The following is a 22,868-nucleotide window of genomic DNA, read 5'->3' as shown; positions in this document are numbered from 1 at the left end:
ACTTTATAATGAACTGTCAAAACTTTTTGCAAAGTGACTCATTGATTCTAGTAGTTGAACCTTGAGTCTATGAGTTTAACCTTGCTAAACTCATTTATCCTAGTTTTCTTTTTTTTTTTTTTGAGGCAGAGTCTCACTTTTCTTGCCCAGGCTAGAGTGAGTGCCGTGGAATCAGTCTAGTTCACAGCAACCTCCAACTCCTGGGCTCAAGCGATCCTCCTGCCTCAGCCTCCCGAGTAGCTGGGACTACAGGCATGTGCCACCATGCCCGGCTAATTTTTTCTATATATTTTTAGTTGGCCAATTAATTTCTATTTATAGTAGAGATGGGGTCTCGCTCTTGCTCTGGCTGGTCTCAAACTCCTGAGCTTGAGCAATCCGCCCGCCTCGGCCTCCCAGAGTGCTGGGATGACAGGCGTGAGCCACCGCGCCTGGCCAATCCTAGCTTTCTTTTACATGGTTTTTGTATATAAGCAACCACATCACCTACAAATACAGTTTTATTTATTCATTTCCAATCTATGGGACTTCTTTTCCCCTTTTCTGTACAGTGACCTCTGACATAGTGTCAAATGCAAGTGGCTTGACCCCGGTCTTAGAGAGAAAACTCATTCTTCACCATCTGTATGTTAACTGGAGACTTTTTTGTAAATGCTTTTTATCAGATTTATTATCAATAGGTTGCTCAAGAGTTGTTTATTTGTTTTTTGAATCATAAATGAGTGTTGAATTTTGTCAGATACTTTTCTCTGCACATTTTGGAGGAAATATTCTTGAAAATAATTCACATACCATAGCATTTACCCTTTTAAAGCACACAATTCAGCAAAGTCACATAATGACAAAATCATTTTCTGCAACTTTTGAGATAATCATTGAGTTTTTTCTTGTGTGGTGATACAGTGAATTAAATTGATTTTTTTTAAAACTATCAGATCGACCTTTTATTACTGGGCTAAATCCTACTTGGTCATGTATTCATTTTATATATTGCCAGATTTCATTTACTTATATAATATAATAGAGTTACAGTAAAGTCCCTGTGGCTTTATAATATACAGTATCCTAAATATAATTGTTTTCCTATTGCTTTTGAATAGAAACTAAGAATGTTTTGAATGTTTTAAATATTTTCATAAAATTTACCATTTGGAAATTTGTTTTTAAAAGCCTTTACAGCTTTCATCTTATAAAATCACTTGGATGAAAAAAAGCTCACACACACTTTGTCTGCAGATAATGATAAAATCTGCATTAAAGAACTCCTGAAAAGAAGAAAACAAACCTTAAATAATTTGTAACAATAGAAAATACCTCCAGTAGTCAAGACTGCTTAGTTCTGCTTTGGGTGGCCACACCAAAACTCCTATGTACCGTGTTTCCCTGAAAATAAGACAGGGTCTTCTATTTATTTTTCCTCAAGAAGACACCCTAGGGCTTATTTTCAGAGATGTGTTATTTTTTTTAAGTACGGTACAACCATCTACATTGATTCAAATAGAGTGAAGTCATCTTCTTCTGGAACATCATCCTCACTCTCCAGACCCCGAATCCCATCCTGAATGTCTTGTGACTCTGTTTCCTTTAGAGCCACCGGCCCCGATCTCTCCTGTGGAGCACTAGAGCTCTCACGGGGCGGATGAGAAGGGCTGCTCGTGTTCTTTCCCGCTCCGCGAGGACACGCATGGGTTGTGCAGATGCGCTGCGCAGCCACGCCCGTCACTAGGGCTGATTTCCATAGCCACGCCCATCACTAGGGCTGATTTTCATAGCCACGCCCACCACTAGGGCTGATTTTCATAGCCACGCCCATCACCAGGGCTGATTTTCACAGCCACACCCATCACCAGGGCTGATTTTCATAGCCACGCCCATCACCAGGGCTTATTTTCATAGCCACGCCCATCACTAGGGCTGATTTTCGGGGTAGGACTTCTATTGTGCATGTGCTTAGACATCCTGCTGGGGCTTATTTTATGGCAAGGGCTTATTTTCGGGGAAACACGGTAGATGCTGATGAGGAATGCAATATGATCAGAGTTAGGACTGGAGGCCCTGGTTTGTTGAAGCTTCATTTACATAACAAGCATTCATTTTCTTAACTATTTGTGTTACAGAACAATAAAAATAGAAAACTTTTCTATAGGTATTTTTATTCACATTTTACATAAGACTGAGGAAATAGCAGTTGCTCAGTATCAAAAACTGGGGAGATGTAAAGCATGCCCCCCGCCCCCAAATCACTGCTCTGCCTGGAGTCCCTATAACATCAAGGTTCAGATTCCCAGAGTCTAGAGAGGAGACCTAGAGGTTGCTTTTAGTTCTTCAGAGGAAAGGAAACTAGGAAAGGTCTTCATAAGAACATCACACATTAAAAGAAAAGAGAGATTTTCTTCTCATAAAACAAACAGTGGGAAAAGAAAGAAGACATATATTTTCATTCCAAAGCAATTTATGCTCGTGATAATTGGGCAAAATGGTAGAATTTTTTAGTTGTGTGTTTCCAGAAGTAATGTCAAATTTACTTGAAAATCAGATAATTTAAAAGGTTTCTTGCATGTTGAATGGTTTAAAGTGGTGTTATTACACTAAAGAAAAAAATGCAAAACCTTTTTTTATAGAATAGTATAAATGTTTATTTTCTGTATGATTTACTTTGCTGTCCTGTTTTTACAATATAGAAAAGTGTATTCTTTGAATAGCTCTAGTAAATATAAATTTAATCTTTCTACTTTGGGATGTAAATAGAGCTAAAAAATTATATACCCAACCCTCCCCCAAATAGTCTTTTAAAATCGTTGAATTAATGTGGCTATTCATCTCGTTCAGCAATTTGATGCAAATGCCTAAATACAAAAAGTTGTTCAGTAAGTACTACACAGGAAGGCAAAGGCTTAATATCTTAGATAGCTTCTTGGAAATCAGAAAAACTAGTAGCATTTGATTGCACCTTCAAATCTTTACAAGCGAAACATTCTTAAGCAATGCCATCATACATAATCTACAATTGTAATCAAATTTTCACAGACATTTTCTGCACACTGTATATAAATACACATCACAAAGGTGCAATTGGAATTAACACAGACTATGTACAAAATGAACAAAGTTTAGGTTTAGACCAAAAACTTATTGCAATCTTTTGAAAAATAACTTGATTAGATATTTTATCCTCTTACACTAATTTACATTTATACAAATTTTAATTAAACATATTAGATTGAGGTGCTAAGAATGTTTGCACTATCTACATTTAAAGTTACTGCACTATAATTTTATAAATCCAAATTTCAAAGGGAAGATACTTTAATGCATAACGGAATCCTCTTTTGGATTACTTAATTTCTATTGCCTATATCTTGCATGTTCATATGAACATATATACACACTTAATACATACAACAACTATGGAGTCCTTATAGGAAATGTAATAATCATATGCTAATAATCACCGAGGATTACGGTACCTAACAAAATGCCTGGATTCCAACATGGTTTTCTGTTGTCATAAAATCAAGAGTCCTATCATAATAGGCTCTTAAATTCATAGAGTTTTTGAATTACTGAAAATGATTCAGATTACTTTAGTAATTACAGAGAAACACTCATACCTGCAGCTTACCAAATCACTGGCTAAAAATAATGCCACACGTCCCTTTATAAAAAGAGTTTTTCCCGCTGTCATTGTGAAAGCTTTGCTAGGAGGCCCTTTCAGGAAATCAAGGAAGAGTCATGCGTCGGTTTGAAACCTGTTAGTTGAAAAGTCTACAAAGAGAACTGTTTGTACGGATGGCAAATCCTTCTCCAGTTCATCTCTCACAGCTGCCGTGTTCTGTCATTTCTTCAGCTAGGCCAAATTGTAGACGTGATAATTATGTGAGGTCCTAGGTCATCACTACATAATGATATGTTCACCTCTACTTACACACACCTCTCATTTTAACAGTACCCAGTAATCCCTCGGACAATTTATTATCGTTTCAAGTACATACCACCTCTTTGAAAGAAAATGGGAGAGACATCCCCAAAGCATCTGTTAGCCATTCCTTATTCCAGAAATATATTGCCCATCCTCTGAGAATTACTTACTGTCCCTTCATATTTTATATGTTTTAAAAAAAATTTTTTTTTTTTTTTTTTTTTTTTAATTTTAAAAGTGCACCCAGGGATGGCTTCCCCTTCTGACACTCCCAAAGTGACAACAGGATATTATTCCAGGATCCAACCTAAAATGCTGATTTTCCTTTAAAAGACAGCGCTTTTTCTAAATGCAAAACGTCATCTCTGTATGTTTCGTTAGCATTTGCTTATGAAAGGTGGACGTTCTACCTGGACACATTCTAGATCTGGCCCTAAAGAATGACTGGGGAGCAGCCACTGCTGCTCTGGCTTTTCCTACTGAACAAAGTCATACAACACCGTCCATTATAAATTAGAGTCATTTATAAATGTTCTTTGTCGACGGAATCAGAAGGATAGAACATCTAATTCTGAAGGAACCCAAGCAAATTAAAAATCTATATAAATACAATAAAGGAAAATTCAATTTAGAAGGGGCATAAGCAGATTCCACTAATGAGGTTTAAAACATACTAATTTCCTCATTTAAAACTCCTTTTTCTCTTTCAGTATTATGGTTTCAGGTCTCTTAAAACAAGGACTGAATTAAAATACGGTAATTGTTAAGCTATCTTCCAGAAAACCGAGTGGCCCTGCACCTTCCATTTTCTGTGCCGTTCCACTGGCCGGTGGTTCGCGCGGGAGTCAGCAGTTCATGGCACAAGGGTCGCTTTTCGCTTTGCCCGCCGAGCTGATGACACTCATCAAACACCGGCCGAACTCCTCGAGGATCATGCGCTCGGCGGCCGCCTTGGACTTGCCCTTCTTGTCCGCCTGCTCGGCCTGCGCCAGGAGGCAGTTGCACGTGGCTTCGGCCACTTCCTTAGTGACAAACGTGAATGGCAACCTGAAAGGGTTTCCGAGAGAGACAGAGAGAAAGAGGTGAGGCCGGCGCTGCGCCAGCGACCGAGGCGGGCAACATTTTCTCGTCTGACAATCGCGACTGACGCCGCCGGGATTCGCCGGCAAAAGGAGCGTCCCCGTCCACACGCTGAGCGCAGAGCACACCCTAAACAGCTTCCAAGACTTAGACCCGGTTTCGTTATCGAGAATGTCTTTAACAGACGGTTCAGGAACTGTACGTAACATTTAACATAAAACACACGACACATTACCTAGACCAGGTTATCTGGTTTAACTGAAAGAGGCAATTCTACATGTAGACTGGATTCTTTTTGTTTTTGTCTTTGGAGACAGAGTCTCACTCTGTCGCCCGGGCTAGAGTGAGTGCCGTGGCGTCAGCCTCGCTCACAGCAACCTCCAACTCCTGGGCTCAAGTGATCCTCCTGCCTCAGCCTCCTCCCGAGTAGCTGGGACTATATGCATGCGCCACCACATCCAGCCAATTTTTTCTATATATTTTTAGTTGGCCAATTAATTTCTTTCTATTTTTAATAGAGACCAGGTCTTGCTCTTGCTCAGGCTGGTCTCGAACTCTTGACCTCGAGCGATCCTTCTGCCTCGGCCTCCCAGAGTGCTAGGATTACAGGCATGAGCCACCGTGCCCCGCTTAGACTGGATATTTCTGAAGTTAAACTCCTCTAAATTCATGAATGTAAGTCCCACCAGTGCAGTCTTGGTTTTATTTACTATTTTATTCCAGTGCCTAGAAGAGGGCCTGATACATACAGACAACGTATAAATATTTGCTGAATGAATGAATGAGTAATATTTGGAATTGAAGGACTATCTCTGGGTCAACACTAAAAATAAAGCACCTTACCACAGTTGCTGATATTGTTTGGAAAAAGCAAACAAGAAAACACACCAAAATTCTGCATTGTTCCATGGCAACAAATAAAACAATGGGGAAACCAAATATTGTTCTATACACAGAACTGCATTCATAAAGATCTGAACTATTTATTATGAAATTAGAGCAATCCATCCTTAGGCTTACTATATTGTAGCCAAGTCAAGACTTAAAGCCTGTAAGAGATTAAATCAAGCAACCTAATGTAACTACTAATTGAACAACTTGTGACCAGGCATGAATAAAAGTACACTGTAAGAATAAATAAATGAAGTCTGAACTTACGACACTATGACAAGAGAAAGTAATTGACAATTCAGGCTGCCATGCAGGTATATAGAAATCTTAAATGTTTAAACAAGCACTTTAACTTAGAAAATATTCATATTATAATAATGTTAATCCCTGGTGGTCTAGTGGCTAAAAAAAGAAAAAAAAAAATAATAATGTTAATTACAGTTTAGGATAGAGACTTAAAAAAAAAATAATGTTAATATTACAGTAACATAATAACTATATAATAAAACTGGTCAGTACAAAATGTAGAAACTATAGAAAAGTAAAAGAAAAGAAAAAGAATTCAAGGTTTGTTACTTGAAATAAAAGCTTGTTAAAATGCTGGTATAACTTTTACACAGTTTTGTGATTATAGTATACAATTTTGTATTCTTTTTCACTTCATACCATCAACATTCCCAGGTTTAATTGTACGCCTATCATCCTAGCACTCTGGGAGGCTGAGGCGGGAGGATTGCTCAAGGTCTTGAGCAAGAGCGAGACCCCATCCCTACTATAAATAGAAATAAATTAATTGGCCAACTAAAAATATATAGAAAAAATGAGCCGGGCATAGTGGCGCATGCCTGTAGTCCCAGCTACTCGGGAGGCTGAGGCAGGAGGATCGCTTGAGCCCAGGAGTTTGAGGTTGCTGTGAGCGAGGCTGACGCCACGGTACTTACTCTAGCCCGGGCAACAGAGTGAGACTCTGTCTCAAAAAAAAAACCAAAACAACAACAACAAGAAAAATGAATTGTAAATATTTTACTATAGCAATATCTTTAGTCTCCACAGGGAGATGACAATCAAAATCTAATCTAAATTTGGATGTAATAATCTAAAGGATTATTAAAAGACCTGCAAGGATCCTACCCTTAGTAAGGTGTCTACCTATTTCTCCTTTATTCAGTCAAGAACCATTTGCTGATTATATATATCCCAGTTGTAAGAGTTCTCTGGAACTAGCATCTGAGATATTTTGTACAAAAAAAAGCCTTACTTTTTTTTTTAAGTAATGGATCTGACTTCAACTTAGGCATTTTCAGTAATATTCCATTTGCAAGGCTCATTCCATTTAATGATTCCTCCTCCTATGAACCTCTAACAAACTTCTGATACAAGTCCAAGTTCAAGGCCGGGTATGGTGGCTCACACCTGTCATCCTAGCACTCTGGGAGGCTGAGGCAGGAGGATTGCACAAGGTCAGGAGTTCGAGACCAGCCTGAGCAAGAGCGAGATTCCGTCTCTAATAAAAATAGAAAGAAATTAACTGGCCAACTAAAAGTATATAGAAAAAAATTAGCCGAGCATAGTGGAGCATGCCTGTAGTCCCAACTACTCGGGAGGCTGAGGCAGGAGGATCGCTTGAGCCCAGGAGTTGGAGGTTGCTGTGAGCGAGGCTGACGCCACAGCACTCTAGGCTGGGTAACAGAGACTCTGACTCAAAAAAAAAAAAAGGAGAGATAGTAAAAAGGAACTGCGATGTTACAGTGTGATGGGATGGTCCAATAGGATGGGAAACGTGCGCCAAGGTACTTGGAAAAGGCAAGAGGAAGGTAAGAAAGTGCAAAAATATTAGTAGTTACAGTATCACTAAGAGGTAGGTTCTCAAATTACAATATTAACTTCATCTTAGCTGGGAGAAACCCAACTAAATTAAGCACAGTGAACTAAAGCATTACTGTGCACTTTAGAACTGCACAATATATATATATTTTTAATTTTCTTATATTTATTTAATAGTATTTTCATTTTTTCTCCTTTTGCCATCTGTGATTGTAAACTGATGGCAGACATGCACAATGTGTTTTGACAGCGGTTTTTCTGTTACCTTTGACTTCCTTGACAACAAGTAACTAAAGGCGGAAAGGAAAATGCCACGATCAGGTTTGCGACAACCGAAGTGTGAACTCAACTTTGGGTCCCCCCCCAATGAGATTTCGCCAAGAGTGTCTGAGAATCTTGGAGGAGTGCTATGAGGAGAGAGGAAGTGCCGACTCACCTGCCCCCGCCGCTGCCGAGCGCGGGCGCGGGCCTGGTGAGCAGGTCGGAGATCTGCGAGGACAGCTTGGTCTTCGCCGCCGTCTGCTGCTGCACCCGGACCTCGGCCGCGTCCGCCAGGTGCATCAGGGTCTTCCTCTCCGGGCTTTCCTCGAAATTCTTACAGCCGATGCACTTGCATATGGAGGAACACATTATTTTTGCCTGAGAGATTTACAGAAGAAGAGTTTCCAAGTCAAAACCAAAGATCATTACCATAAGCAGATCCCGCAATCAAATCAACACACAATAAACAGCGTTCCCTGCTCAACTGATGTAGGATTAGATGAACAGATCTCTCTTTTTTTTTTTTTTTTTGAAACAGAGTCTCTGTTGCCCCGAGCTAGAGTGAGTGCCGTGGCGTCAGCCTCACTCACAGCAACCTCCAACTCCTGGGCTCAAGCGATCCTCCTGCTTCAGCCTCCCTCCCAAGTAGCTGGGACTACAGCCATGCGCCACCACGCCCGGCTCATTTTTTCCATATATTTTTAGTTGGCCAATTAATTTCTTTCTATTTTTAGTAAAGACGGGGTCTCACTCTTGCTCAGGCTGGTCTCGAACTCCTGACCTCGAGCGATCCTCCCGCCTGGGCCTCCCAGAGAGCTGGGATGACAGGCGTGAGCCTCCGCATCCGGCCTCCAGTCCACTTTGATGTTATTATTGTTATTGAAAATCAGTATATTAGTGGTCTGACTTCCATGCTTCTGGGCATAATGACCAAGGAGTTAGAAACTGGGGAGTCACCTAGTGAGACTGCAGGCTCCAGGCTGGGATGCCCAGCCCAGGGGAGGGTCGTCTGCAGCCCTGCTTGAGGCCGTCCTCAAACAAGGGCCTTTGGACCCACGTTTCCAGATGCCAACGGCAACTTGCAGGTACCCTTTTGCAGTACGTCCTTTGTAGAACAGTTCCAAAAAGATGGTCAGATTATCCGCCCCCGCCAGCGGCTCACCTCATAGCACTCGCAGTAGTTCTTGAGACAGCCCGAGCGCTTGCAGTTGCACCCCTTGCTGTGACGCCGGTCCGACTCGCCCTCCTTCCCCTTCCCTATCTTGGGCTTAAAGGCTTCTGGGTTTCTGTCCAGGCAGGCCTGTCAGGGCAGATCAAACGTCAGTCAAAGGGAAACCGCCGGGGATTAAAACCTGAGCTGCACAGGGAATCGGCACTGTTCTTCGTGAGACAGCTCAGTTATTCGAAAAACAGGTGAAACGAGATTTTTTTGTCAGTTAGATGAAAGGAAAAATAATCACCTTTATTGCCTTTTGCCTCTCATTTTCATGTTCCAAATTGTTATAACAATTAGTACAATTGCAGTTATTGCAGAATTCGCCATTTGCAAAGCAATCACAGTATCTGGAAAGAAAAAAGTCAATCAATATAAGGTAAAAAAGTCATCAATAAACAAACCTATTAATTATCTGATTACATAGGAATATATATTAGCATATGCACTACGTATGTGGTAAAGCATTTCAGAAATGTACTCAGAGCTACCTGGTTACAGTTTTAACATGTACTGTTAACCACATACGAAGGCTCAAAATTTAAGTCACCAAGTCCTAGAATTTTGGCCTACAAACTTGGTCCAACTAATAACAGCCGTTAATGCAAGAACTCTGTGCTTTTATGTGCCCCCCAAAATAAGTTCTTTCAAAATCCTGAAGAAGGAAAATCACTGACTATATTCAAATAGTGGAAACTGTCCCTTGAGCTCAATCGTGTTTCTTTGGGTTCTAAGCCCCAGTAAGACCGATGCTTTTCATTTAACTGTTGTATGTAAACTCTTTTTGTTTAATGCTAATATGCATATCAATCATCCAGTGATATTTAAAACTACTCAGAGTATCACCTCACTCAGGACACCCAATACAAAGATCACGAATAAGACCTAAACTTTTATTATTATTATTATTTTTGAGACAGAGTCTCACTTTGTTGCCCAGGCTAGAGTGAGTGCCGGTGAGTCAGCCTCGCTCACAGCAACCTCAATCTCCTGGCCTCAAGCGATCCTCCTGCCTCAGCCTCCCGAGTAGCTGGGACTACAGGCATGCGCCACCACGCGCGGCTAATTTCATATATATATATATTAGTTGGCCAATTAATTTCTTTTTATTTATAGTAAAGACAGGGTCTCGCTCTTGCTCAGGCTGGTCTCGAACTCCTGAACTTGAGCGATCCTCCCGCCTCGGCCTCCCAGAGTGCTGGGATTACAGGCGTGAGCCACTGCGCCCGGCCCTACCTTTTATTATTAAGAGCAGAAACCACACCTGTCTCATTCTCTACGTCTATATCTCCTACTTCAGTGACTCGCGTAAAGGCTAAAATTATTTTTTTGAATGAATGAAAGAGTATTTTTACGCTGCCATATATAGGCATTCACTTGTATGTTTATTTAAATTACTTAAGACACATGAAATTGGTCTATGGAGAATTTTTAGTAAGCTCCCTTTATTTTTAAGAGCAGTTCTAGTTATATCAAATGAACAAACAGTAGCAAAAACACTTACAATTTCAAACACAGGGACTTTGTACAATTACAGGGCTTTCTGGGCCGACTGGCAGACTCTGACGGGATTATCCTATATGGAAAAAAAAAGAAGAAGAAGACACACATTTTAATCAATTAACAGTAACTATTCAGGAAAAAAATTAGAAAGGTCTCCAACCTATAAATTCCTCCAAAAATAAAGCTATAACAAATGTATCCATCCCTAATAAAAGTTTGCTTTTTTGTTTCATTTGCATTAAGTTCAAAGGCAAGGTACAACCTATAAAGAGAGGTAGAGAGCCAAGATATAAAATGAGTTTTTTTAAAAAAAGATGTTATCAACAGCTACTAAAGAACAGTCCATAAATACTCTTTCTTCTGCAAAAACAAAAGTTGAAATCTCAAAATTCTTGGGATTCAACTGTGAAGGGCAGTGAGGAGAAAGGCGTGTGTGGAAACAGAAATGGGCCTGGCGTGAATACTGTTTCCAGGTAATTTTAACTAAGTTCTAGGTAATTAACTAAGATCCAGGTAATTAACTAAGCACTGCTTCTGAGGTGATCTGATATTACAAAGGCAGTAACTAATAGATTAACAAACAAACACCAACAGCAAAAAACAAGTACCTAACGTAACAATTTGAAAATAGCTAGCATCACCATTTGAAAAACATATTCAGAACCAGAGAGACAGAATAACAACGGAAGCATGACCAAATTGGTGAATCTGAGTCACAGGTATTTGGGAGTTCTTTGACTATTTCTCTGACCTTTCTGATTGAACTATTTCAAACTAAGAAGTACTTTAGAAGCACGCACACATGGTTTTAAGGGTTAAAAAAAAATCAAATAGGATGTATATTGGAATATGTATATTTAATGGGATATATTAACGTATTTAATTTAAGCCGGTCCAACAATTTAATTTGCGTATTTTCCAAACACTCACCCGTTGAATGGAAGCCGTGCCTGGGTCTGGACACCAGAGGGCCCGGTGAAGTTCGAGTTGCTTGCTATGGACACATACGAAGACTGCTGCAGCTACGTGTGCACAAAGGTAACTTTAGATCACAATGCCAACAATGGAACATACTCGAAAACAGGAGCATCAGCAAGAAGCACAAACATAGATCACTACAGAGAAGACACCCGGAAATGGCTTTCAGAGTTTCTTTTCCAAGTACAAGTTGGTGGCATCATATTTATGTATGAGAAAGAGCTTTGTGATACTCACAGTCTGTTCTAAATTCATTTGGTCTCTGCTGATCTTAACTTTTTTTTTTATGTTTGAGACAGTCTCAGTCTGTTGCCCCGGCTAGAGTGCCGTGGCATCAGCCTCGCTCACAGCAACCTCCAACTCCTGGGCTCAAGCGATCCTCCTGCCTCAGCCTCCTTTCTGAGTAGCTGGGACTACAGGCATGCGCAACCAGGCCCAGCCCATTTTTTCTATGTATTTTTAGTTGGTCAATTAATTTCTTTCTGTTTTTAGTAAAGAGTGGGTCTTGCTCTTGCTCAAGCTGGTCTCGAACTCCTGACCTCGAGCGATCCTCCCAGCTTGGCCTCCCAGAGTGCTGGGATGACAGGCGTGAGCCACCGCGCCCGGCCAGTGCTGATCTTAACTTGAACTTATTTTTTTCTCCTATCTCTATAGGTTTGCCCTCCCACTGAGCTGCTATCAGCTCCAAACGCCTGACTTTTAGATCTGACTTGTGTATTTCTAAATGCCAAAGATACACTGAAAGAAACCCAAGGGTTTTGGTTAACATTTCTAAATTCTGGAAAGAGCCATTTTCATAGTAAGTCAGATTTTTTGTTTTTGTTTTTGCTTTTTCTGAGACAGAGTCTTGCTTTGTTGCCCAGGCTAGAGTGAGTGCTGTGGCGTCAGCCTCGCTCACAGCAACCTCCAACTCCTGGGCTCAAGTGATCCTCCTGCCTCAGCCTCCCGAGTAGCTGGGACTACAGGCATGCGCCACCACGCCCGGCTCATTTTTTCTGTATATATTTTTAGTTGGCCAATTAATTTCTTTCTATTTATAGCAGAGACAGGGTCTCGCTCTTGCTCAGGCTGGTTTTAAATTCTTGACCTCGAGCCATCCTCCCGCCTCCGCCTCCCAGAGTGCTGGGATGACAGGCGTGGTAAGTCGGATGTTTTTGAGCAGTTCCAGAATGTGATTCTGCTGGACACCTTAGACCCAACCACCACTCTCGAAACTCAGCGACTTCACCGTCTCCGCGTACCTGAGTCACGTACTGCGCCGGAAGCACCGCGTAACCCACGTTGCCCGTCCCCGGGGCCGGAGCCAGGACGGTGCCGGGCGGCAGGTTGGTGAGGTTGGGCTGGATCTGGGGCAGCGGCGTGGCAGGCATGATGAGCCGCTGCTGCGGCTGGCTGGTGGTCACTATCTGCGACGTTGGGTTGATGGGTTTGGGGACAACCTAAAGATAAAGGAAACGTATGCATCAGCACAAAATATCAATTCTACAGCTGCTCAAATGAGTAGGGATCTCATATCCCTAAATCTCAACTTTCAATTTAAAAAGTAAATTGTTAGCCGGGCGCGGTGGCTCACGCCCCTCATCCTAGCACTCCGGGAGGTCCAGGAGGGAGGATCGCTTAAGGTCAGGAGTTCGAAACCAGCCTGAGCAAGAGCAAGACCACGTCTCTACTATAAAGAGAAAGAAATTAATTGGCCAAATAATATATATATATAAAATTAGCCAGGCATGGTGGCGCATGCCTGTACTCCCAGCTACTTGGGAGGCTGAGGCAGAAGGATTGCTTGAGCCCAGGAGTTGGAGGTTGCTGTGAGCTAGGCTGATGCCACAGCACTCTAGCCCAAGCAACAGAATAAGACTCATTCATTCACTCAATCATAAATGAATGAATGAATGTAAATTGTCTATTTGGGAGAAACTGACACAAGAAGCTTCGTGATACTCACTTGTTTGACAGTCTGAGCTGAGACGATTGGAACTGACATCCTCACTGGAGTTGTGTTGACAACCACTGGCTTTGCTTTTTAAAAAAGGAAAAAGAAAATATGAGTAATTTATTTACAGGAAATAGTTTTTAAAACACTTACGAATACTTAGGTCTCCTAAGTTATCTTCAGGTAACAGCTTGAAGAATTCTATTTGTTTCCTATTTTGAGCAATCTTTTTTTTAAATAGATTTTTTTCTACCTAGTTTCTTTTGAGATACTCCTTCTTTGAGATATTTATTCTTATTCTATTTTTTTTTTTTTTTTTTTTTTTTTTGCGACAGAGTCTCACTTTGTTGCCCAGGCTAGAGTGAGTGCCGTGGCGTCAGCCTAGCTCACAGCAACCTCAAACTCCTGGGCTTGAGTGATCCTTCTGCCTCAGCCTCCCGAGTAGCTGGGACTACAGGCATGCGCCACCATGCCCGGCTAATTTTTTATATATATATCAGTTGGCCAATTAATTTCTTTCTATTTATAGTAGAGACGGGGTCTCGCTCTTGCTCAGGCTGGTTTTGAACTCCTGACCTTGAGCAATCCGCCCGCCTCGGCCTCCCAAGAGCTAGGATTACAGGCGTGAGCCACAGCGCCCGGCCTATATTTTTAATTCATCTTTTTTTTATGTTATTTTCCAGCTCAGATTATCCTGCATTTGAGCAATCTTTAATGAGAATCGCTACCTTGCAAAATCGCTTATCCCACCTGCCAGAGAACTGGTGTGGAAGGCAGCTACCAAGGGGTTTGTTCTGTGGCGTCTGGATTCGGTTGAGGGGCCACACTTGGGGAGCTGGAGGGCCACAGGTGGCCTTCAGGCCGCAGGTCCCCACCCCGGGTCCAGCTACTTTATAAGTGAATATTTGGAGGTTCAAGACATTCTACTGAGAATACCTCAATCTGTGTCTAGAGGGCTTTCCGTTTAGTACTAAAATGCAGTCGAATGAAATATTGTGTGAATAAAAGAACTACCATTCACGAGCTTGGCTAATGACACTTTTGTACACCACTATTTCTAATTGCTGTTTCTAGAAAAACCGGAAAAAATACCATTGTTATGTGATTCAGTGTTTACAGAACACACAGTAAAAGGCAGCCAAGCAAAAAAGTGAAGTCTATGGGCTCTAAGTCATAAACCCAGGGGTTCAAATCCCAGTCCTGCCGCAACTGCTCGAGCTCCCGGCCTATCTCACCTGCAATGCGGACCTCGTGGCAGGTCAAGCAGGGATGTGCTTCCTGAAAACAGATCAGAACGGCAAATGCTAGGCAATGTTCCAGTGCTCACTGAATGTTAGTTCCCATGACTGTTGTTGTTATTACGATTACTACGACCACAGCGGCACTGCGGTCACCCTTCCAGGAAAACTAAAGTACAAGCCACCTGCTCTCAGGGACAGCCATTCTAGGAGAGGAGATTAGGCAAGCACCGTGTTTCCCCGAAAATAAGACAGGGTCTTATGTTTATTTTTCCTCAAGAAGACACCCTAGGGCTGATTTTCAGGGCATGTGTTAATTTTTTTTTTTTTAAGTGCGTTACAACCATCTGCACTGATTCAAATAGAGTGAGGTCGTCTTCTTCTGGAACATCATCCTCACTCTCCAGACCCTGAATCCCATCCTGAATGTCTTGCGACTCTGTTTCCTTTAGAGCCACCGGCCCCGATCTCTCCTGTGGAGCACTAGAGCTCTCACGGGGCGGATGAGAAGGGCTGCTCGTGTTCTTTCCCGCTCCGCGACGACACGCATGGGTTGTGCAGATGCGCTGCGCAGCCACGCCCGTCACTAGGGCTGATTTTCATAGCCACGCCCATCACTAGGGCTGATTTTCATAGCCACGCCCACCACTAGGGCTGATTTTCATAGCCACGCCCATCACTAGGGCTGGTTTTCATAGCCACGCCCATCACTAGGGCTGGTTTTCATAGCCACGCCCCTCACTAGGGCTGATTTTCATAGCCACGCCCACCACCAGGGCTGATTTTTTCATAGCCACGCCCATCACCAGGGCTGATTTTCATAGCCACGCCCCTCACTAGGGCTGATTTTCATAGCCACGCCCACCACTAGGGCTGATTTTCATAGCCACGCCCATCACTAGGGCTGATTTTCATAGCCACGCCCCTCACTAGGGCTGATTTTCATAGCCAAGCCCACCACCAGGGCTGATTTTTTCATGGCCACGCCCATCACCAGGGCTGATTTTCATAACCACGCCCCTCACCAGGGCTGATTTTCAGGGTAGGGCGTCTATTGCACACCTGCTTAGACATCCTGCTGGGGCTTACTGTATGGCAGGGCTTATTTTTGGGGAAACACGATACCTAAATAAGACAGATTCTATTACGGAAGATAAATGAGCTATCGGGGTTCAAAGAGAGAGAATGTGCATCTAACTGGTAGAGGATGGAAATGCAAAAGAGTGCATGCGGACGAGGCACTAAAATGGGCCCCAGACACCGGGTGGGACACACGGGTGGGAGGGCATTCCGTGCAGAGGCAGAGGCAGGAAAGGGGGAATCTGCCCTGGGAATCTGCAAAGCGCATTCACGAAGTACTGGCGAACAGACCAGCCTGGGTGGCACCTGGGGTGACAGTAGACAGACAGGGGCAAAGGGCAGACGTTTGCTGAGGACCATGAATGCTAAGGCGGGGATCTCTACATTAAATTCTGAATTTTAGGCCAGGCGAGGGTGGCTCCCGCCTATAATCCCAGCACTCTGGGAGGCCAAGGCAGGAGGATCACTCAAGGTCAGGAGTTCGAGACCAGCCTGAGCAAGAACGAGACCCCGCCTCCACTAAAAATAGAAAGAAATTAATTGGCCAACTAATATATATAGAAAAAAATGAGCCGGGCGTGGTGGCGCATGCCTGTATGCCAGCTACTCGGGAGGCTGAGGCAGGAGGATGGCTTGAGCCCAGGAGTTGGAGGTTGCTGTGAGCGAGGCTGATGCCACGGCACTCACTCTAGCCTGGGCAACAAAGAGAGACTCTGTCTCAAAAACAAACATACAAACAAACAAACAAAAAAGCATGGATTACTATTAAAAAAAAAACAAAAAACCGTTTACCGACCTTGCTGGAGGGGCTGGCTGTTGGTGCTGGCGCTCTGACTGACGGGCGGGGCGGAGCTGCTGGCCGTGGTGGCCGTGACCAGCCGCACATAATGGAACTTGCTTCCAGGCACTTGGATCTGCTGGACGTTGGGAGCGGTCGCCAGAGGGATGATCGTCTTAAACTGTGACGCGCCCACCCCGCCCACAGTGATGGTCTGCACGGCGGACTTGACGGCCTGGAAGACAACACGACACGGCTGCCGTCAGTCTGGCACTGAGCTTTCCTGCTCCTCGTGGCTTCCCACGAGCTCTCAGTGACACAGCGCACTCCTGTGTTCCATCAGAAAGCTGCTAAAAGGGGCCGGGCGAGGTGGCTCACGCCTGTCATCCCAGCACTTTTTTTTTTTTTTTGAGACAGAGTCTCGCTTTGTTGCCCAGGCTAGAGTGAGTGCCGTGGCGTAAGCCTCGCTCACAGCAACCTCAAACTCCTGGGCTCGAGTGATCCTTCTGCCTCAGCCTCCCGAGTAGCTGGGACTACAGGCATGCGCCACCATGCCCGGCTAATTTTTTTTTTTATATATATATCAGTTGGCCAATTAATTTCTTTCTATTTATAGTAGAGACGGGGTCTCGCTCAGGCTGGTTTTGAACTCCTGACCTTGAGCAATCCGCCCGCCTCGGCCTCCCAAGAGCTAGGATTACAGGCGTGAGCCACAGCGCCCGGCCCATCCCAGCACTCTTGGAGACCGAGGCGGGAAGATCGCTCGAGGTTGGGAGTTCGAGACCAGCCTGAGCAAGAGCGAGACCCCCCGTCTCTACCATAAATAGAAAGAAATTAATTGGCCAATTAAAATATATATACACAAAAAATTAGCCGGGCGTGGTGGCGCATGCCTGTAGTCCCAGCTACTCGGGAGGCTGAGGCAGGAGGATCGCTTGAACCCAGGAGTTGGAGGTTGCTGTGAGCGAGGCTGACGCCACGGCACTCACTCTAGCCTGGGCAACAAAGCGAGACTCTGTCTCAAAAAAAAAAAAAAAATAGAAAGCTGTAAAAGGAACAACCTGCTCAAATGAAAACACCAGTAATGAATACAGGAGGGAAGCCAAAATGAATGAGCTCTACCTTACCTTTCTTCCCTAGTAGGTAACCTCCTTGAGGGTCCAGGTGGTAGGACTTGCTATGAAGAAATGATGGCTTGATTTGTAAGAACTCAACACAGTTTGTTTTAAACACCGGGTAAAATTTATAAGAAAAGGATGACTTTAAAACGCCCAGAACTTGAGTCTAAATTTGGATGGCTAAAGACAGAAAAAAGGGAAGAAATATATCTAAAAAACAATTAAAAAAAAAAAAGGCCAGGCGCGGTGGCTCACGCCTGTAATCCTAGCACTCTGGGAGGCCGAGGCCAGAGGATTGCGCAAGGTCAGGAGTTCGAAACCAGCCTGAGCAAGAGCGAGACCCCGTCTCTACTGAAAATAGAAAGAAATTAATTGGCCAACTAAAAATATATAGAAAAAATGAGCCGGGCATGGTGGCGCATGCCTGGAGTCCCAGCTACTTGGGAGGCTGAGGCAGGAGGACGGCTTGAGCCCAGGAGTTGGAGGTTGCTGTGAGCGAGGCTGATGCCACGGCACTCTAGCATGGGCAACAGAGTGAGACTCTGTCTCAAAAAAAAAAAGAAAAAGGAAAATAAATAAATACAAATAAATAAATAAAAGATAAAATGCCCAGAATTAAGCCCCATATTTAATACAGAGAAAAGAGAATACAGATAGTGACATTACTACAAATCAAATTAACTATGACAAATTTGATATTGCCACATTCTACAGGAGAAAGAAACCCAAAAGAAAAGCCCATCTTATACCTCCATTAATTCTAGTTGATTCTGAACAGCCTATAATACTCCCTAGGTACAAAAGTATGCACCAGCATATGAGGCGGCCAAATTCAGTCCAAAATTACCCTAATTTTATTTGTCTAGGGCAACTCATTTGGGGTGAATCAGGTCTGAGGAAATACAACGATTTTAAGTAACTAAAATGATTTAATCATTTAAAAGTTGAGGATTCGTATTAATCCTTTCCATCAGTCTGACGGAAGCAACAGGGCTTCCCCAAAGGCTAAAATGATCATCACAGGCAGAGCAGAGCAGACTGAGTCTCCCAAGACGTCCCCAACTGATGTTCCACGAATGCGTAACACGCTGTCGTACAAAGTTCAAACAAGAGTCCCTAATTAGTTATATAGCATTATTTTATAACGAATTTTATCCGGCCGGGCGCTGTGGCTCACGCCTGTAATCCTAGCTCTTGGGAGGCCGAGGCGGGCGGATTGCTCAAGGTCAGGAGTTCAAAACCAGCCTGAGCAAGAGCGAGACCCCGTCTCTACTATAAATAGAAAGAAATTAATTGGCCAACTGATATATAGAGAAAAAATTAGCTGGGCATGGTGGCGCATGCCTGTAGTCCCAGCTACTCGGGAGGCTGAGGCAGGAGGATCACTCGAGCCCAGGAGTTTGAGGTTGCTGTGAGCTAGGCTGACGACACGGCACTCACTCTAGCCTGGACAACAAAGCGAGACTCTGTCTCAAAAAAAAAAAAAAAGAATTTTATCCATATCCCCATCTATTCTATAAAAGGCCCTCATGCTAAAAGAGAATGGACATAGGATGGAAGAAATCTATATTCACCATGTGAATGGATAATAGCTTATGAAATAAGAATTCTGAAATTCTGGGACATTTTCATAAAAGCCCAGGGGAAAGAAAAAAGAAGGCCATTTAGTTTGGAAACTCTACAGTCAAGAGAAAAAAATAGTTCACGTATTATCATTAGGTAGAGGCATGAAAAAGCAGATTCAAAATAAAGTTGGTAACAATAGCCATAGAACTCGGTGAATTAAATGAAAACAGAAAGCATGAGAAAAAGGACGGAATGTATAAATATGGAAGCTAATGAAAAATCAAGAAACCTATGAGACAAATATGTACAATGGTGCAAGAGACATAGTCCTTGCTATATTAGTTCCAAATGCGGAAAAAGTCATTAATAGTTACATTTATTGGGTAATTAATATGCATGGACGACAGCACTAAAAACTAAAGATTATCTGATTTAAATATAGCAACCAGGCTGGGCGCGGTGGCTCACGCCTATAATCCTAACACTCTGGGAGGCCGAGGCGGGCGGATTGCTCGAGGTCAGGAGTTCGAGACTAGCCTGAGTAAGAGCGAGACCCCGTGTCTACTAAAAATAGAAAGAAATTAATTGGCCAACTAATATGTATATAGAAAAAATGAGCCGGGCGTGGTGGCACATGCCTGTAGTCCCAGCTACTCGGGAGGCTGAGGCAGGAGGATCGCTTGAGCCCAGGAGTTGGAGGTTGCTGTGAGCGAGGCTGACGCCATGGCACTCACTCTAGCCTGGGCAACAGAGTGAGACTCTGATTCCAAAAAAAAAAAAAAAAAAAAAATCAAATCACATCTTATTTAGAGCAGTGGTTCTCAATGTAGGCTGATTAGGGAGCTTTAAAAGAATCCTGATATCAGGCCAAACTCCAGAGCAGGCGTACTCAAACTGTGGCCCGAGGGCTACATGCCACCCGCTGAGGACATTTATCCCTGCAGCAGCCTGTCCTGCTTAGCAGCCGACTTGTCCTCCCGGGCCGCAGTGTGCACTCTCCAACGGTCTGAGACCTGGGCCCCTGTTTAAAAAGTTTGAGGACCCCTGCCCCAGAGAGATGAGAAGAGAATTTCTGGGGACAAGAACCAGGCGTCAGGACTTATTAAAACGCTCCAGGTGACCCCAGTGTGCGGACGCGGGCGGGAACCACTGCCCTAAATGCAGTGGGAAGTCACAGAACGTCTTTAAGGACAACAAAATCCAAACTGCCCTGAAGATGAGACCTTCCATCTAACCTTAGCCCCCTGCCAGAACAACGTCACTCCCTAAGAGGGTCACACTTTTACATAAAGTAACACCGAGTTCCAGAAAGTCCTTCTGCTCCTCCACGGCTAAGTCCAGCCCACCTTTAAGGTTAAGAGCTTTCTAGAACGGCCTCCTCTGTACAAACCGTCCCTGACACACACAGCAGAGCTCGTCAATCCACGCACGACCTTGTAACTTTGTGGGGCAGCTTTTCAACGTTTCGGTCTGACGCCCTTATTGAGCTCCTTGACATTAAAAACCTCATCCTTAGCCGGGCGCGGTGGCTCACGCCTGTAATCCTAGCTCTCTGGGAGGCTGAGGCGGGTGGATTGCTCTAGGTCGGGAGTTCGAAACCAGCCTGAGCAAGAGCGAGACCCCATCTCTACTATAAATAGAAAGAAACTAATTGGCCAACTAATATATATAAAAAAATTAGCCGGGCATGGTGGCTCATGCCTGTAGTCCCAGCTACTTGGGAGGCTGAGGCAGGAGGATCGCTTGAGCCCAGGAGTCTGAGGTTGCTGTGAGCGAGGCCACGACATTCACTCTAGCCTAGGCAACAAAGCGAGACTCTGTCTCAAAATAAATAAATAAATAAATAAAAACTTCATCCTTGGAATGTATGAAACCAAACCGTAACCCAGCCACAGCGAGTCCACTTGCTCAGGGCTTCTTGGGCGTGGCTCCGGGTCATGGTCCTCAAATTTGACTCTTTTTAAATTTAAACCTTTTTAAATTAAAAAAAGAAAAACATCTTATCTCAGTCACGTTGTGTCCCCAGCGCCTACCACCATGCACGGCGCATAGTGGAGCTCTCAATTAATTATCTGCTGACTTCATCCCATTTGGGAAAAAAATTACCCATCTTATCAGGGAGGTAAAATCCCACTTGGATAAACTGTAAGCGACATATATTTACACATTATATTCAAGCCTCATTAAAACAGAAACCAATAGCTGGACTTTTTAAAAACGTAAGGCAAATGTTTAATGTTTGTTCTATTACGAACAGTGACACATCAAGGTACAAAGGTCAGAACGTTCCAGAGTCACAAGGGCAGCACCTTCCAGAATAATGAATGCTTGGCTTTCCACCTAGATAGCGTCTTTACAACATACCATTTCTGAAATGCTGTGCTAGTCTAATGACATCTGTATGTTTTAGGAGAGTGAGTTATAGTACTTACTTTACCTGAGAGTGAAACGATAGAGGTGCTTAGCCATCTTCAAATGAAAACAAATCATGAAAAGCTTTCAATGAAATGTACTTAAGCTTAAAGAACACCGGTAATACGGTTACCAGCATGTGACGGCAATTTCTAGAACTCTGGGGCCTGTCATCCGGCAAAAGCTCAGATCTCCATTTATACTTGCAGTCACTATTATGTGTGCCTTCCCCAAAGATAATAATCACGTTAAAACATTAACTAAAGAGGAACTGAACACTTACATAATTACTTTATTCAGAAGATTTTTATCATACCCACATTCATATGGGCCATGGAAGTCATCGTAACATGCAAAATGATTACTATGTTACTATGTGTTTAAAATAAGTTTTGCCTCTGTCAGACATCTTTGGTTATAAAATTTATCCAGCATTCACTGAATGTTTATTACCTGCTTGGGAATATATTAAAACTGAAGTATCTGAAGTAACTTGTAAGAAAACAAAGGTATCAATCACAATATATAGCATTTGTGGCTAATTATTATTATCATTTGTTACCTTATTTGGCGATTTCAAAGGTGAGATGGCTATTTTATTTGGTGTCTGTGTTGTAGAATTTAAAGTTGATCCGATAACACCGCTTTCAGATATTGTTATGGTCTTTGATGGAGTTCCGGGAGTGGACTGTGAGAGAACCCTACCTGCAAATGAGAGGCAGCACGTCAGTCTGACTTTTTAAAATAATATCATCAAAATTATGTGATGGTGATCTACAGCCACAAGGACTGGAATGTGTGTATATACCGTGTTTCCCGAAAATAAGTCAGGGTCTTGTAATTATTTTTCCTCCAGAAGACACCCCATGGCTTATTTTCAGGGGAGGTGTTATTTTTTTTTTTTTAAGTACAGTACAACCATCTAAATCGATTCAAATAGAGTGAAGTCGTCTTCTTCTGGAACATCATCCTCACTCTCCAGACCCCGAATCCCATCCTGAATGTCTTGCGACTCTGTTTCCTTTAGAGCCACCGGCCTCGATCTCTCCTGTGGAGCACTAGAGCTCTCACGGG

The 22,868-nt window shown here is 43.2% G+C and overlaps 1 protein-coding gene across 7 annotated transcripts in view; it reads right to left on the bottom strand.

The window, feature by feature from the left end:
• Positions 1-4,101: 4,101 nt before the first annotated feature.
• LIN54 (lin-54 DREAM MuvB core complex component) overlaps positions 4,102-22,868 on the bottom strand; it is a 51,530-nt gene continuing 32,763 nt past the window's right edge. For all 7 annotated transcript variants that reach the window (XM_075998662.1, XM_075998664.1, XM_075998667.1 and 4 more), the window contains 10 exons: positions 22,357-22,499; positions 16,717-16,933; positions 13,615-13,688; positions 12,911-13,108; positions 11,622-11,713; positions 10,693-10,764; positions 9,436-9,538; positions 9,138-9,275; positions 8,151-8,353; positions 4,102-4,966 (listed from right to left, as the gene is read on the bottom strand). In XM_075998662.1, coding sequence (XP_075854777.1) covers positions 4,765-4,966; positions 8,151-8,353; positions 9,138-9,275; positions 9,436-9,538; positions 10,693-10,764; positions 11,622-11,713; positions 12,911-13,108; positions 13,615-13,688; positions 16,717-16,933; positions 22,357-22,499 — 1,442 coding nt within the window. In that variant the 3' untranslated portion in view covers positions 4,102-4,764. The remainder of the gene's footprint in view (positions 4,967-8,150; positions 8,354-9,137; positions 9,276-9,435; positions 9,539-10,692; positions 10,765-11,621; positions 11,714-12,910; positions 13,109-13,614; positions 13,689-16,716; positions 16,934-22,356; positions 22,500-22,868) is intronic.

Source organism: Microcebus murinus, chromosome 29, assembly GCF_040939455.1.
Source record: "Microcebus murinus isolate Inina chromosome 29, M.murinus_Inina_mat1.0, whole genome shotgun sequence".
NCBI lineage: Eukaryota > Metazoa > Chordata > Mammalia > Primates > Cheirogaleidae > Microcebus > Microcebus murinus.
This window is presented reverse-complemented; position numbering and strand designations above follow the sequence as displayed.